General features: G+C 43.6%; 1 protein-coding gene across 8 annotated transcripts in view; it reads right to left on the bottom strand.

Moving 5' to 3' along the window:
* Nucleotides 1-15622, bottom strand: part of PDZD2 (PDZ domain containing 2) — a 341923-nt gene that overhangs the window by 26189 nt on the left and 300112 nt on the right. For all 8 annotated transcript variants that reach the window (XM_074356721.1, XM_010955569.3, XM_074356728.1 and 5 more), the window contains 9 exons: nt 15490-15604; nt 12988-13061; nt 12623-12848; nt 11235-11352; nt 9467-9599; nt 4976-5057; nt 3478-3512; nt 2591-2747; nt 558-1351 (listed from right to left, as the gene is read on the bottom strand). In XM_074356721.1, the coding sequence (XP_074212822.1) occupies nt 558-1351; nt 2591-2747; nt 3478-3512; nt 4976-5057; nt 9467-9599; nt 11235-11352; nt 12623-12848; nt 12988-13061; nt 15490-15604 (1734 nt within the window). The remainder of the gene's footprint in view (nt 1-557; nt 1352-2590; nt 2748-3477; nt 3513-4975; nt 5058-9466; nt 9600-11234; nt 11353-12622; nt 12849-12987; nt 13062-15489; nt 15605-15622) is intronic.

Genomic DNA, 15622 nt, shown 5'->3' with positions numbered 1-15622 from the left:
GTGCTGACTGCTGTTCTTAGCCATCACAAAACACCACATTTGTGTAATTGGAGCTTCCTGCTGGTATCTGGAAATGGTGGGAAAGCTCAGCTTTGTATATTGTGTCCTATGTTTGATGGTCATCTGGATTCTGCGAGATGATCAGGGCAGACAGCACCATCCCTATTTTACGGCCCAGACGACTGCGGTTCAGAAAGATTCAATAACTTGCCTACGGGACCACCAACTAGTCAGTGGAAAAGCTGTTACCAGGCCCAGGGGTTTCCTTCACTGGCCTGGCACTTCCCTTCCATCCGTAACCACAGGTAAGAGAGTGGTTGTATCTTCAGGCCCCATGATCTTATGACTCAGCACCTGGGCACTTCCCCCCACCACCCTGGTCAGGTGTTAGCAGGCTCCCAGGCAGTCTGTGTATTGAAATGAATGACTCTGTTGAAAGATAACCCTCCAATCATTATCCTTTCTTTCGGGCGGATTACCCTGCACTTCACAACACACTCCATGCTCACTCATTCAAGACTCGCTTAGATCCCAAGTAACTGAGAGGGAGCAGTTACCTTCTCCGCGCTTCCGCCTGGCTGATAACCAGTCACGCTCACCCTGATGGAAGTGGCCTGGGCTTTCGGGTCTGAACCACATGGGTCGCTGGCTCCCTCGGTCAGGTGTGCTGTTTCTGAGCTCCTGGGCCCGGCCTTGGTCTCGAGCCTCTTGAGATGTGGGCTGACCCTGGCCACCGGTTTGTGCCTGGACCCCAGGTTGTCTTGCTGCTGCTTGAGGGAACTGGGGCTGTCCATGCTCGCCAGCCCCGGGGTGCCTGCCCCGGCTCTGTACGCCAGTTTGGGTGAACTCTTTGATCCTGACAGCTCCTTCCTTCCCGAGCAGCCAGGACTGCCCTTGCGGGGCTCTGAAGGGGCCAGCAGGTTGGAAAGGGTGTCCCCCATGCCCCGTGGGATGCTCTCCTGTAAGTCTGGCGAGCTGCCAAGGAGAGGCACTGAGGAGGCCTTGCTGACTGGCTTCTGGAGCTGTTCCTCTTGGTTGATACCCACAACCTTGGAAGAGGCAGTCAAGACATGTGTAGAGTTGTCCTCTGTCAGAGGCCTGCTGGGACCGGAGAGGGTCCCTGGCAGGGAAATACAGTCCCCCTCGCCATCCAACTCTTCCTCATCGCTGGCATCATCCTCGAAGCAGCCCACCCTCCTCTGGCGCAGGAGAGGATTTCGGAGGACCTGTGGGCTCCCAGGGAGGCTGGCTTGTCTGGCGATTGTCACCTGCTTGTGGAAGAGCCCAGAGGTCCACTGGCTTCCCAGACACACAAGGCTGTTGGCCCTGGCTTTTCCTGGTTCCTTGTGAGCTGGCGGGGGGTGGGGAAAGAAAAGTCAAATGAAATAGCTTCCGGCTGGCGTGGTTTTTAATCTAAGCCTTCTCATCACACACGAGCGTTTCCACGTTCACAAATGCCAGCTACACACCTTCTGGCCTCTAGACACCAGGCTTGAATGATATGGTTTCTGGGGATCAGCACAGAGCAGACAGCCAGCTTCCCTCTCCTCTTCCTACTGGCCTCCCTTTTGTGTTTTCACCTTTTTTTTTTTTTTTTAACCTCAATCTCTGGATTGTTTAACTTAAACATGTGTGCTGCTTAGAGACAGAAATGGATAACTTGTCAACATCCATGACATCTAACACATTGCTGGGTTCAAACCGAATGCTGCTGCTGAGAACTGCTTGGTGGGAGGCTGCCCGGGGACCACCGAGTCCCACACGCCTGTGCCTTCCTGTCACCTGAGGTCCTTCCTTCATCTGCAAAAGGGGGGCTTGATTCATGGATGCATACGCTCCAAGAGCACAGGGCACTGAAGCCTGAGATTACACATGATTTATAAACTCCAACCTGGGAAGGGAAGGAGAGTGTGGGCTGCTCTGCAAACTCTTTGCATCTTGTTAAATGTAGTGAAATATTACACGGGCTTCCGCCCTGCAGTGCTCCCATCAGAGACTAGAGGAAGCACATCAGTTGCTCCAAGTGAGAGGGAAGGTCCCCGTCTGCCTTGCCGGAGACGGGGGTGGATTTGCTTCTTCAGCCATTAGAAATGAAACCACCCAGCAAAGTGGGAGATCAATCTGGTGTCTGTCGGATCATTATTTCAGATTATACTGAGAAATAATCAATGAGGTTTCATTTAAAAACTCGTTTGGTAACATTTGCTTCTTACAAGTTCTGACTTTTTCACTTGCTTCCTTCTAAAGACAATGAAGTTAGGGCCCAGTGAGGGGAGGAATTTGGCTAGGATTCCCCTAAAATATAAGGCCATCAGGTTGTCAGCCATAATCTGATGCCACAAATTTCAAGACTCCACTGTGTAAGTAACATCTAAAGGAAGGTGGGTTTAGCCTCCTTCAACACGCTGGGTACAGAAGTGGGGGGCCGGTCATTAACAGCGGGATTTCCCAAGAATAAACTCTGAAGGTAGCTGGGGTGGGAAGGTGGCTTCTACTCAGTGAGAGGCATGGTTCCCAGTTCTCTTTCCACTTCCTAGCACTGTAATATGTGCTCCGTCGTGGCCGGAGTCAGAAAACAGTCCTTGCTTACGGGAGGTGCCGGGCAGTGGGCTGCCGTCCACGGAGGTGCTGCAGCCACTTCCCGGGGGATCCTCGTCCTCAGAGCCGGCCACCACGAAGTCTGACAACAGGCCTGGGACATCTTGCGCAAAGTACTGAGAGAGCTCAGAGTCAGAGGTCAGGGAGTCCTGTTGAAGACGACAGTGTTGGATGAGAAAAAAGGTGGGTCAGATGCGGATTATTTTAAACAGTAATTATGTCCTATCCTTTCCGGGAACACTTTGTTCCAACCTATAGTCGCTCAAAACAGCTGTGATAGTAAACACCCACTTCCACTTACTTTAGGATGGCTAAATTAAACAATGAATGAATTAAAAGGCAATGGTTGCCAGACGATGTTTTTAAGAAATTTTTTTTGGCTGTGATCAGAAAAGCCACAGCAGCAATACACCAACCACCCCAGGAAAAACACTGAGGGAAGAGAGAGGAAGTAGAATGGAATTCCAAGCCACTGGTTCAGCCGATGGATGAAACAAAAAAGCAGGAGAGTTTGAATCCTGTCCTCCGATCCACTGGGAGCTGGGAACAGCCAGCTGAGAAAGATAACACTCTCCCTCAAGTTGCAGGTTCCCCCCAAACTGACCCGGGGCCCCCTTTATATTGGAGCAGCTCTTTTTCAAACTATAGCTCAGTTTTTTAAAATGTTGTTGCTCTGTTCTTTTCCTGGATAAGTATTTAATAAAAGAAACTCTCATTTGTATATTTGTTCTCAAATAAGCACTGCTGCTGTTTTCCTGTGTAAAGTGGCCAAAATGAGTCACGGACAGAAATACAGGCCGGGCCCTGCAGTTTGACTTATGGGCTCCAGGAATTGGGTCGTGGGCCGGCTGAGCGAGGCAGCAGTGTGCCTTGACTCACCTTTTTTGCAAGAGAAGGACTCTTCAAGGGGGTACCTGTTGGAGGAAAAAACACACTATGTTGTCAAAACAATGAAGCTTAAGTCCTTTTAAAGAGGCTTACATCCTTAACTGGAAAAGGAGCCAAGCATATTAAACGAAACCTTCTTTGCTTGACAGGCAGCGATGGGCCGCGTGCGTGGATACAGGCATGCGTGCAGTCTACCCAGGTACCAAATTCCCATCCCAGCCTGCCTCCCTGGATTCTGCTCATGCTAAGACCTAACCCAGATGCTGCTGCCTCCATGATGATCCCGTTGGAAGAAACTTCTTCTGAATTTCAAAAGTACTTTATACTATCTGTACACCAATCTCCATATGCATAATACAATTTAATTATAAGTGGATGCACCTCATCTTTCCTCAGCTTTTTACCTGTCACTGATCTGGCCCCGCAGTGCTCAGCACCAGGCTCTGGGAAGTGTTCAGTGGTATTTGGGAAATGGATTGAAGGATGAATAAATAAAGGAACACCACCTCCAAAACTCATGAAAAAACCAAGGAGGGGACTGAATATCTATTTTAGTTTTCAGCTGAAGGACAAAAAGACTCAGCATTGAGATTTTAAATTATATTCTACAAGCAAAAAGTTCTTGGGCATGAGGATCATGGCTTAATGAAATCTTTTATAAATGATCGAGTGGATATGTTGGGATTATGAGAGGACAGCATTCAGGCAGGTCAGGAGAATGAGATGGTTGAATAAAGAGCCCATTATGGCTGTGCTCACTTTCAATATATTAATTATGGATGCAAATAATTAGGGGATTTCATAGTTGCCAAAAAATTGTATGCCTTCCTTTTCCTCTGACAACCAGTAACTCATGTCTCAGGTTCCTCCCAACATCAATCTTAACATCAGTAATATCTCGAGCTCAGACACGTTTGCCAAGTCCCTCTAGGTTTCCTTGCTACAGGAAACATTACTTTGCAAGCTTTATGCAAAGTTTCATATTTTAAATTCATCTGAAATTCTTACTAACTCAATCCTTCTCTGCCTGAACTTTCCACTTAAGAAGGTGGGGGAAAAAATCATGATTTTTGCAGCCTCTGTTACCCTTCTTAAGTTGAAACTTTTAATTCATGTAAAGAAATCCCAGGTTTTCAGATGGACTGTACTCTGTGTCTACCAGAACGACTGGTCTTTTGGTAGCACTTCACTTCCACCTAGAACATTTCAGATGGTTTGCACAGAAACACCTGAAATGCTGCTAACTCATTTTGGCAAAGTATCTTAAAGCCGTATAAGAAGCATGCATGGTTGAACTTTAATAGAGCACATCCAGTAACTGCAGAAATCAAAATCAGCAGCTAAGAGAAAGCATGGAATCTCTGACAGCTACTTCTGCCAAACCTGATAATTACCAAGACTCCAGTAATACTGCGCAGGGGAGTGCCCTCGTGGGGAACTTAATGAGAAACTCTTCTGAATGTTGAATGAAGATGTGCAATTACAGTACCTGAGCCAGGAGAGGAATTGGCCTCTTTGCTCTCCTGATAAGTGCTGCGTGCAATCACTTCATCCATTTCCTGCTCAGAAACCTGATTGTCAGCAGAAACCACAAATTAGATGGTTTTATTCCTTTATTTTTTCCCCCCAATAAAAGTAGCTAGGACCAGAGTCAGAGGTTGGAGCGCAGACAGAGGAAAACTGCAGGGTCAAAGATTATGACCACCCCCTGATGCACTAATGCAGGGCATGTAAGAAGTATGGCTGGAGGGGGAGGGTATAGCTCAGTGGTAGAGGGCATGCTTAGCAGGTTTGAGGTCCTGGGTTCAATCCCCAGCACCTCCATTAAAATAAATGAATAAATAAATAAACAAACAAACCTAATTACCTCCCCGCCCAAATGAAAATAATAATGAAAGAAGCATGGTTGGGTTACAAATTGCTTCAAACAACGTGTTCAAAACAAGACCTTCAATTGCTTCCCAAGTTCACGAAGCAAAGCTTCCAGCTCTGGTTACCAACAACATGGCTGATACCTGCCTCTCGCCGGACCACTCACTTTAAATTCTTTTTCCCTGAACTTTAAACAATTTCAAACCTATGTGAAACTTGCAAGAGTAGCCCAAGAATAGTATACCCTTCACCTGGACTCACTATTTTTTAATATTCTGCCACATTTATGCCCATGCTGTCTTCACACACACACGCAGCTATAACTTTTATTTATAAACCATTTGGGAGTTAGTTGCAGACATCACGACCCTTCACTTGTAAATATTTTACCATGTATTTCCTAAAAACAAGGACATTCTCTTTAACCCTGCTACTATTATCAAATTCAGGAACTTTAAAGTTGATACAAATGGCTGTCTAATACATCACAGTCTTAATATCATCCTTCAGAAACACTATTCAAAGTGTGTCTGTAGACTGGGAATAATTCACAGAGAGTTTGAGGCCAGCCTGAGATGAGACAGAGATTTTCCTTGAGAATGCAAATCAACTCTCAGTTTCTTTCATCAACAGTGTCTTTTGCTAGGGGGAAGATATCAAATGAACTAAACAGTGTGCAGTGATGTGACCGAGTTACATCTGGTGCCCGCTCCTTATCTTGTGGTGGACCTTTAGCGAACTGTCACCAACCTTCTTGCATAATAATGCTTTATAGAAAAAAATACTGTTTTAGGCGGGCGGTTGGGGGGGAGGGTGGAGAATGCAGAATTCAGTTCAGGATCTAGTTCTTATGTCTATTTAGTTTCCTTTAAGCCAAAAAATTCTGAGCCTTTATCTTTCATGATACTGATAATTTGAAAGAAACCAGGCCAATCCATTTGTCATGCTTAAATTTAGATTATGCATTTGGGGCAGAAAAACTACAAAAAGTGTTTCCTTCTCAGTGTATCACTCAGAGTCAGCATGTTTCATAAATGGTGACAACCTAGACCACCTGATTCGGGTGGAGTTCACCGGAGCTTTCCTCAGGACACACTGTTGGTGTTGTCATCAGCGAGTCATGTCAGGGGATCCTTTCAGATTCTGTCACTATCCTGTTCCCCAATACATTTTCAATCAATTGGTTATTCTTGCCTCAATTAGTTATTATGACGAAGATTTCAAAATAGTGATTTTATAACTCTCTTTTCCTTCTGTATTTATTGGTATGATGGTACATTCATGGATTCCCCACCCCCATCAGTTGTTATCCATAATTGTAATCATTCATGGAAAGATTTTTTAAAAGCCTGACATATGCTGAACTATAGTTTAAAAGACAACTACATGACTTGTATAGTTTCTTTTTTAAAGGTGAAAATATTTTAAATGTAGAATGGTAATGTCACGTACTAAAATAACATTGAGCATAAATACTGTTTGGATAAGCAGAGCAATTTGGAAAAGGAAATTAATATTTCGACACAGGATTCAGCATTACACTTTAACCTAACAGATGAACCATTATCACATCACGGCGTTTGGGTAATATTTTCTAGTAGACTTCACAGGAAATAAAATACGTACACACACGCACACGGGCACCCCCCCAACCACACACACACCCACACATACCTTCAGAAAGCAGAGTCATTTTGTATAAATGAGCCAGTGAAAACACCAGCTTAAGCACAGTGGCTGCAAATCTTTCAACGTTGGTGATGGTTTTTCTGAGTGGGAGAAAAATGGTTGGGGCTTGAAACAAGTGAAAGATGTCCTGGATAACTAATCGTGCTGGAAGCCCCAGGACCAATTAACACTGGGCCTCTATGACTTCCTTCTGCTTAAACATAAGCTAGAGGCTGCTACCCAAACAGGTCCAAATCAGCTCATCTAGACCTGCAGGGTTTGAATATCCCAATTGGGCAGCCACCGCTCCAGTCATTATGAGAAACAGAAGAGAAGAAAATCCTTGTGGTATTTCTCTTGGAACAACATGAAAACTAAGGAAGCACATACATTTAGTATCAAAATGGACTACTGGCATGAAATGCTAGGGTAAGTGGGACAGAAATACATTAAACGTAGAATGGAATCTTGACCAAAAGGAAAATATCGTATGAGGTTACAACCAAGAACACCGTGTTTACCTAGGAGGAAACGTGAAATCCAGTCAAATACCAAAATTGGGTTTCGCTGGACCTGTCTCCAAACACCATCCTGGTGACCCTTTTACTGCGCTAGAAACATGAGCCACCGACGTGTTCCACAAGATCCCAGACCACCAGTCCATCGAGATTGTTATGCTTTGCGCTGAAATGCCATTTTGATGTTTGATTGTGTTGGCAAATTAGGCAGATACTTTGGGCTGAGCTTAGGCAGACCTCCGAACAAATCGTGACCTGTGTTAGGCTGGAATGGATTTTGATGTCAGGCCTGTCTTGAGGCCAAAGACTGCAAACCACGGAGAACTTAATTTTCTGTAACGCTGCAGAGGGCTGTGCTGGGTCAGCCACAGCTTGTTGGACTGCTCCCTAAGGTGAGCCGAGTGTGGCCATGTGGGTGGTGGAATCCAAGAGAGGACCCTGGAGGGAGGCGACGTGGTGTGAAAGTGACCCAGAGAGGGCCACGGGGTCAGTAGGGGAACAAGGTAGAACAGATTCTAGGGGAGCCACGGAACAGAAAGGAGAAAAATGGGCAGTGACAAGTAGTAAACAATGGGAAAAGGTAGAAGCGGGACTTGATTTTCTATTAATGCTATTTATCCAAGAAGTTTTAAAATAAGACAGTTTTGAGAATGCATGCAGACAAGAGAAGACAGTCTCAAGGAAAAAAGTAGTGAGGCTGAGTTTGAATCAATTAAATGGCAACCTCTGTCCAAATACCATGATTGACATCCCCTTCCCAAATCAAGGCACGGAGTCGTGGCTGGATAGCGCTTATGTGGGGGAAGCAGACAACAAATGAACACCACTGAGACAATGAAAACGACCCCATAAAGTTAATACACTAAAGAAATCTCAGATGTGGCGTGTGGGAGCACCCACCAGGTCTCCCAGAACACACTTCTCCCTCTTAAAATGGCACACAAGTCCATCCAGCACAGCAGCCTGTGACCATTCAGGATATAATCAAATAATGCTGTATTTGGCATATATATGGATGGCCATATGACAGGCGTGGGAAGAGCTAATGCTCTTAATGAGTATTTTGAGTTGCTGAAAGGTCACATTTTATAAAATGCAACCTGATTACCATGTTAGAGGCAAGCTAATTTGAAAAGATGGAGTACTCAAAAACAAGAACAACAAAAAAAGAGTGCTTGAAGTGGGTTAAGTTGAACTTGCTGAAGGTCCTGTGGTTAGTTTAAAAAATTAAAAGCAATTGCATAAGTGTCGAAGACCAAGTAAAGCAGAGGCCAACAACACAGGGTCTGCAATGTACCTGCAAGTTCGGTGTGGGTCGACAGTGTGATACTGATGCTGAAGGAAAACTAGTGGGCTCGTAAGGAGTATTCTGCTCAGTTCAAGGATGGTCTGGACAGATAATCTAGCTCAACGCCCTTAGGTTTTCTTGATGCAGGACCTCAAAGAGGTTAAGAATCTCACCAGACATCAAACAGCCAGCTGGGGGATACTCAGAAGCCAGCACTCCTACCTTCTGCACCTTTTACACACATTTTAAATTCACCAATAATATTGTCAACACTTTCTTTTCTTGGGGGAGGAGGAGAGGTAATTCGATTGATTATTTTATTTAATGGAGTTATGGGGATCGAACCCAGGACCTTGTGTATATACTAAGCATGTGCTCTACCACTGAACTATACCCTCCCCCTGTCAACATTTTCTCACAAATTTTTCCAAGTGTGAAGATGAAGGAGTCCAGATCCATATAATTCACTTCCCATGCCTATTAGTTACCTGGTCACTGTGTGACCACAGGCTGATTCCCATCCCCAGCTGGGTGAACTGTCTCACAAAGTGTATGCACTGTCAGAAGGACATATGTGTCATGGCTACTAGACAAATAGCTGTCTTCAGACTCAGAACAGCACGAAATTTTTCACCTTTGGATTAGGGTGCCGGCCGATTACCAGGCGAACAGGTCCTGGGGGGCATTTGCTCAGGATGGCGTGGACTTTGCTTAAAGCAGCATGGCGAACGTTGACTGAGTTCACTTCCAGGATTTGATCTCCACGGCTAGAGAGGGCAACATAAGCAACAGTCTGTGGTAACAGGTAGCTTTTTACAGGATTTCCTTCTAGGAGAGGTTTATAATATGAAACCTTTTCTGAATACTCTGAACAAGCAAATAACATGCTTTCATCTCTGCATACATATACAAAAGCAATACACTCACGTACACACATTAGATTTTGAATTGGCAAAGGCCATTATGCATATCTATCTGCATTTTCAGAAGCAGTAAAGTTAAAAAAAATTGATAGTAAGGACAACACTGAGGCTCCCATTTCCTGAGCACATCGTGTCTGCCAGGCACTATACGGATAAATTTACGTAACAATGCTTTGAATAGCTATTATTATTCCCATTATGTAAATAAGGCCACAAGCGCAGAATGGTCACCCACTGTTGAACTCAGGTCTGCCTATCTTCTGACTATCAAGTGACAGAGCCTTGACCACCATCAGTTTCTTTTTTCCTACCATCTTGAATTGATTATTGGAATATAATTTAAGGAGGAAATATCTGAAGCTCAAAGGTTATCCAAGAATTTGTAAAAACGTTTCAAATTTGAACAAATGAGAAATTGGGGACAAGATGCCCATTCTGACTTGAAAGTATAGGGAGAGAAGTCAGGACAAGAGAACAAAGACTCTTTATGTGGGGTTTGAAGAATGTTCATTTGGCAGGCTCCAGACATATGGGACCATTCAAGAAAGAAACATCATCTTGGGATGTCATTAAAGGATTTTTTTTCCTTGGGTTCTAAACGTATATTTTCTTTAATGTACTTTGGATGATTTGCTAAATTTTTTTTTTCATTTGGAAATTCACTCTGATGATTAACTAAAAACATAATATAATCTATTAACAAGGCCTCAAAATGGCAACCTCAAGGAATGTCATTTTGAGAATTCCTCAACTGCTCAAGGACTAAGAAGCTTAGCAGGGAGAAAGATGATACTGTTTGAACAGAGAGCTTTGCGTAATACATGTACATTCTTGTGAAGTTTAGGTGGGCACAGACCCATTGCAATTACTATATAATAGAACACCTAGACTTCTCTTGTGTAAACAGAATACCCATGCTTCAACTCGACTGGCTGGATTGAGAAATCGGACACGCAGTGATTTCAGACAATAAACATCTAGACATCACCACTCAAAAAGGAATGAAACAACAGGAAAGGTCCAGGAGATTATACTTAATAATAAAGGCCTCTTGTTCAAGGGCATGATTTCAGGACCTTCTTGTATCCAGTGATTCTGAACCATTTTGAGCAGTTCCCAGCATCTCATGTGAATTTTACATAAATGAATATAAAAGTGAAAGAAAATATTTGGATAAATATATCTATCTATCTAGAGTTGTATGGTGTCAAGTTTCTGAAACTGAACTTCTGGGTCCAAATAGAACAAAACAGGTAGGGAAAGCCAACATCGAGAGTTCTCGAATTCAATCAGATCTCATTTATATTCGCTTTTCATCTTTGGAGATGCTTTTAATTGTAATCCCAGCCCTATTACTGCAAATAATACAGACATTTAGAACCTCACAAAGAAATGTAATAGGGCAGGTATTTTACATGCGTATATATTCACATACTCGCAAACACAATGGAACCCCATACTTTCAGGTTTACAACGAACCTCAGATTACTCTCCATCTTGGCCACGGATCCTGGGGCAAGGCTGTGAATGTAGATGCCTGGAGGGCTGTTTTCTAAGGCCAGGCAGCAGGCTCCAATGCCTAATCCAACTCTGGGCTCTGTGGGAGGTATCAGTCAAAGAAAACAAAATTTAAAAAGAAAAGAAAAGCAGTGTGAGTGATTTAAAACCGCATTAATGTATACTTAGACCATTAACCATTTATTTTTGGACGAGACTCAGAATATAAATTCTGCCTTTGTCAACATGGCCGTATTCTGTTGATGCAATGAGCCCATGGCAGAACCAGGGGCTCACTATGGACTGTGGACTAGTCAGTGGCCCACCCTCTGCTTTGTCTAAAGAGCCTCCTCAAATCTGTTTTTGGAGACAAGCAGAGTCCAAGGAACATTTATTTATTCCGGATGTGAACTTCAGGGTTTGTGTTTTTGTTTTTGTTTTGTTTTTTGCCTCTCTTTTAGCAACAAATCTCTTGGTTATTTAATTGCTCATCATGTTTCTACAGTAGGTGGGGAGGACCGGGAAACCAAGATTAAAAGCAGTGAGATTTGGTGTCACCCATGACTTTTAGTTACTGGTGTTAACTGTAGTCTTAACCATATTCTTCGTTCTTTAAAATGTTAGCTCTAGAATTAAGCTAGTCAGTGACGTTTTTTAACATGAGTCTCTGACACACAGTGATTCATCTGGAGAGAGCTGTTAAAGGACTTTGTGCTACTGGTAACTTCCCTTCTGTATGGTTAGGCCACTCAAGATGGCTGTTCTCTTGCTCTCCGTAAATCCCCTGCTGGGTCCACCAGTGTCTGCTTCACATGCACCCAGCTCACATGACTTTCCTGCCTACACATTCACCCCGGACTCAGCTAGTGATTGTTCTTATCAAACGGGCGGTGAGGGGTGTGACCCTCTGCTGGTTTCCCTGGTAACAAATGAGCCAACCTGACATCACTTCCCTCTATAACTGCTAACCTTCCCCTTCCCCCAGGAGCCAAGACCACCACGACGTCCTGCTCTTGGTCCACTGCACACAGTGGGGTGTTGCTCTAGGGACTTACTTAAGACATGTAAGCTCCCCCTACCCACTAAACCATTGATGATTCTGCACTGACTCCGGGCTCTTTCTTGGTCTTGGCGCTGGGTGAGTACAAGCCTTGTAGGCCTGCGGGGTGCAGCCCAACACCTTCACTTTGGTAAGATGACTAAAATCTTCACTTTTGATCCCACGGTCCACTTAGAGAATGCCCTCCATTGTTGATAGCAGATTGTTCCAAAGGGCCAATTCATAGGAAAATATAAAAAGCTAACCTAAGGATACATTACACATCGTTACTTAAGAGAATGTAAGGAAAGCGAGGACAAGCGGGTATCACCTTTGTTGAGGGTTACTTCCATGACAATTCTGTCCTTGGGCCCCGGGGCCTTTCGACCCAGGGACGAAGAACCGCCCTCATCAGCGCCTCCCGCCGAGGGTGCCCCACTGGCGTTGAAGCTTGGGGAGCTAGATCTGCTCATGTGTGTGGGTGTCGAGCAGGGCGTGAGGCTCGGGCTCACGAGCTTTGTGCGTACCGTTAACACAAATAATCCACTCCGGATTTGCTGCGAAAACAAGGAGAAAGTAGGCTAAAACATTCAGACTATCCTGTATCAAACAGTTAAAAAAAAATCACCAAACCCCAACCAGAAGGAAATAAAGAAAAACAAAGAAGATAAAGGAGATCAATAAGAATGTCGTTACCTTAAAGGTATGAATGGCTTCTTGAAATGTCAAGCCCTTGATTGGTATTCCATTTACATCTAGGATTTCATCCCCTAGTGACCAAATTTGAGAATTATATTAACATCAAGCTTTCGTTTACTGGAATCTAACTGCTTGGTCAGTACCAGAATAAGATACCATATGGTCTCTGATTTACAACTCTATAAAATGAATTTTACTGTTCCAGCCTACTTTCATTTGCTTAGCTCCCAGGAATGTCACAGAATGGGACAGTAAATGACAATGCATATTCTTTTACAGTAATTCTGTATCTCCATCTTGAATTAAAACAACTTTAGGAGGCATCAAGATTTTATTCTTTAGCCATTGCCAAGTCTGATAATAGATGTCCTTCATTTAGAGATCAAACTATGAAACCTGAATAGCAAGTCTTTTCTTCCATAGTCTTCCTTCTAAAATTTAAGCCCACTGGCAAGGAAGCATGAACACATATAACGTGTGACAAGCCACTCCTGTGTTTGCAGGAAGACATGCTCCCTGAGCCTGGAGAATCATCGTGGTGTGTGCAAAGTGGTTTCAAAGACAGAGAAAAAAGGTTAGGAGGTAGTATCTAGGAATGACAGCCCCACCTCATTCTGCCTGGCAAGGTACCGTGTGCTTCTAGATTACTGTAGACTAATATCAAACTTGTTTTTTCTCTCTCTCTTTTCTCTCAAACTATCCTGGACTCATTTTCAACCCCAAGAAGGCACAATCAGGTCATTTTTCAAGCTGTTGATAGTATCTGCCGAGAACATAAAAGAACTTGGACATCCTGTTGACTTATCAGAGCTAGTTTCCAGTTTGTACTCTTGTGACATGGTCTGTTTTTTTGGAATAACAGTTCATCAAAAACACTACAAAGATGCCCCAGAGAGAAGACAGATGAGCCTTGCACAGCAGTGGAGTACAGAAGAGGAACTCCCTTTACCTATAACAAAGTGCAAAGCAGCCTAAGAACACACATTTTCACCTCTGGTGGACAGCCAACCCCAGGGGCACGCTGGGTATCCATTCAAGGAGTCCTGCATGTGAGTTATAAAAGATAGCATTACCCCATCTGTTTGGTATGTGCCTTCTCTTTGCTGCGATTACAGAAGTTGTAAAATAAGTGAAATAATCTGTTTAAAAATCACCCGGCATAACCAATTACTCAACTAGGTGAGGTTTTGGGTTTGTATCCACCTGGGAAAAGGATAGACACATTAACATGATTGCTCATGCCCTTAAAAGTCTTTCTACAAGATTACTTGAAAGACAGATCATTCAACAGGTTGCAAATTCATTCTGATGACTTACGTTTATTGTAAAGGAATGCATACGAAAATACAGAATTTAGGAGAAGCAAGTGCTATCAACCTCTAACTATCGATTTTTTCTCCATTTTGCTCCATTCTACCAGCATTGCAGGATAAATTTCAATCAGGTGAACACATGGCACATTCATGATGAAAACGCTCTGCTAGAATTTTACATTGTTGTGAAACTAGACACAAACACCACCTAGGAGTTAACCCTTCCTGTGAGAGAGAAAGAAATATTCCGCCATCAAAATGTTAAGCCTGGTCATGGCTTATCGGCAGCACACAGGCTTCTAGGGTCGCTCTGCCTACAAAAAGGGAGACTCCAATTCACTATTTTTAGTTTTACAAAAATAAGCTGGTTAAACACAACAGCACCTATACTCAGACCAAGTGAACTGAACAGCCACAGCATTTTTTGTGGTAACTAGATATAGTGTGACTTAATCATTCCATGCAGGAAGATATTAATAAGGGAAAAAAGATGAGGATTCATGCAAGAGTTCTGGGAGCTAATGCACAGTATGGTGCCCAGAATTAACAATACTGTGTTACGTACTTGAAAAGCGCTAAGAGAGTAGATGTTAAATGCCCTCACCACACATGCACACAAAAGGTCATTATGTGAGGTGATGGACATGTTAACTAACATTGTTAGGCAATCATTTTGCAATATATGTGTATCAGATCATCGTGTACACCTTCAACTTACACAATTATCAATTTTATCTCAATAAAGTCAGGAGCAAAAAAATGCTTGCTTAGTATGTTTACATGCAGCAAAATGGGAGGTGCCATGGAGGATGTGAAAGGTGTTTATGTACTCCAGCCCTGAGGCAAGAATGCACTATACGCTCTCAGGAAATTTTCAAGGCAAGGAACACAATCAAGGTCCAAGGGGACAAGAGAGACATTTAAATACCTAAATAAAAATATCAAGCCACTTCTCACACAATGTCTCATTTAATCCTCACAACTCTTAAAGGTGGGTATTAATATCCCAGGTTACATCAATTGTACAAGGTCATGATGTGGAAAGTGCTGAATTCAGCCCAGATCTACTTGACTACCAAGCCCACAGCCTTAGCTGCTGTGCCATTTGCTTTACACCTTGCAAGGGAGCAGATTCTCCTAAATCAGAGCGCGGTGCCCAAGGGGACCGCCATGAAGTTTCTCCTACCTTCTTTAAGTCTTCCATCCTCTGCAGCTGACCCATTTGGAAAAATGGTCTTGACAAAAATCCCCATCTGTCCTCGAATGCAGTCTCGACCGCCAGCAATGCTAAAGCCAAGGCCCTACACGCAAACCAGATG

The sequence above is a fragment of the Camelus bactrianus genome, chromosome 3 (genome assembly GCF_048773025.1).
Source record: "Camelus bactrianus isolate YW-2024 breed Bactrian camel chromosome 3, ASM4877302v1, whole genome shotgun sequence".
Lineage (NCBI taxonomy): Eukaryota > Metazoa > Chordata > Mammalia > Artiodactyla > Camelidae > Camelus > Camelus bactrianus.
The sequence above is the reverse complement of the archived record's forward strand: the minus strand, read 5'-3'. Positions and strand labels throughout refer to the sequence as shown.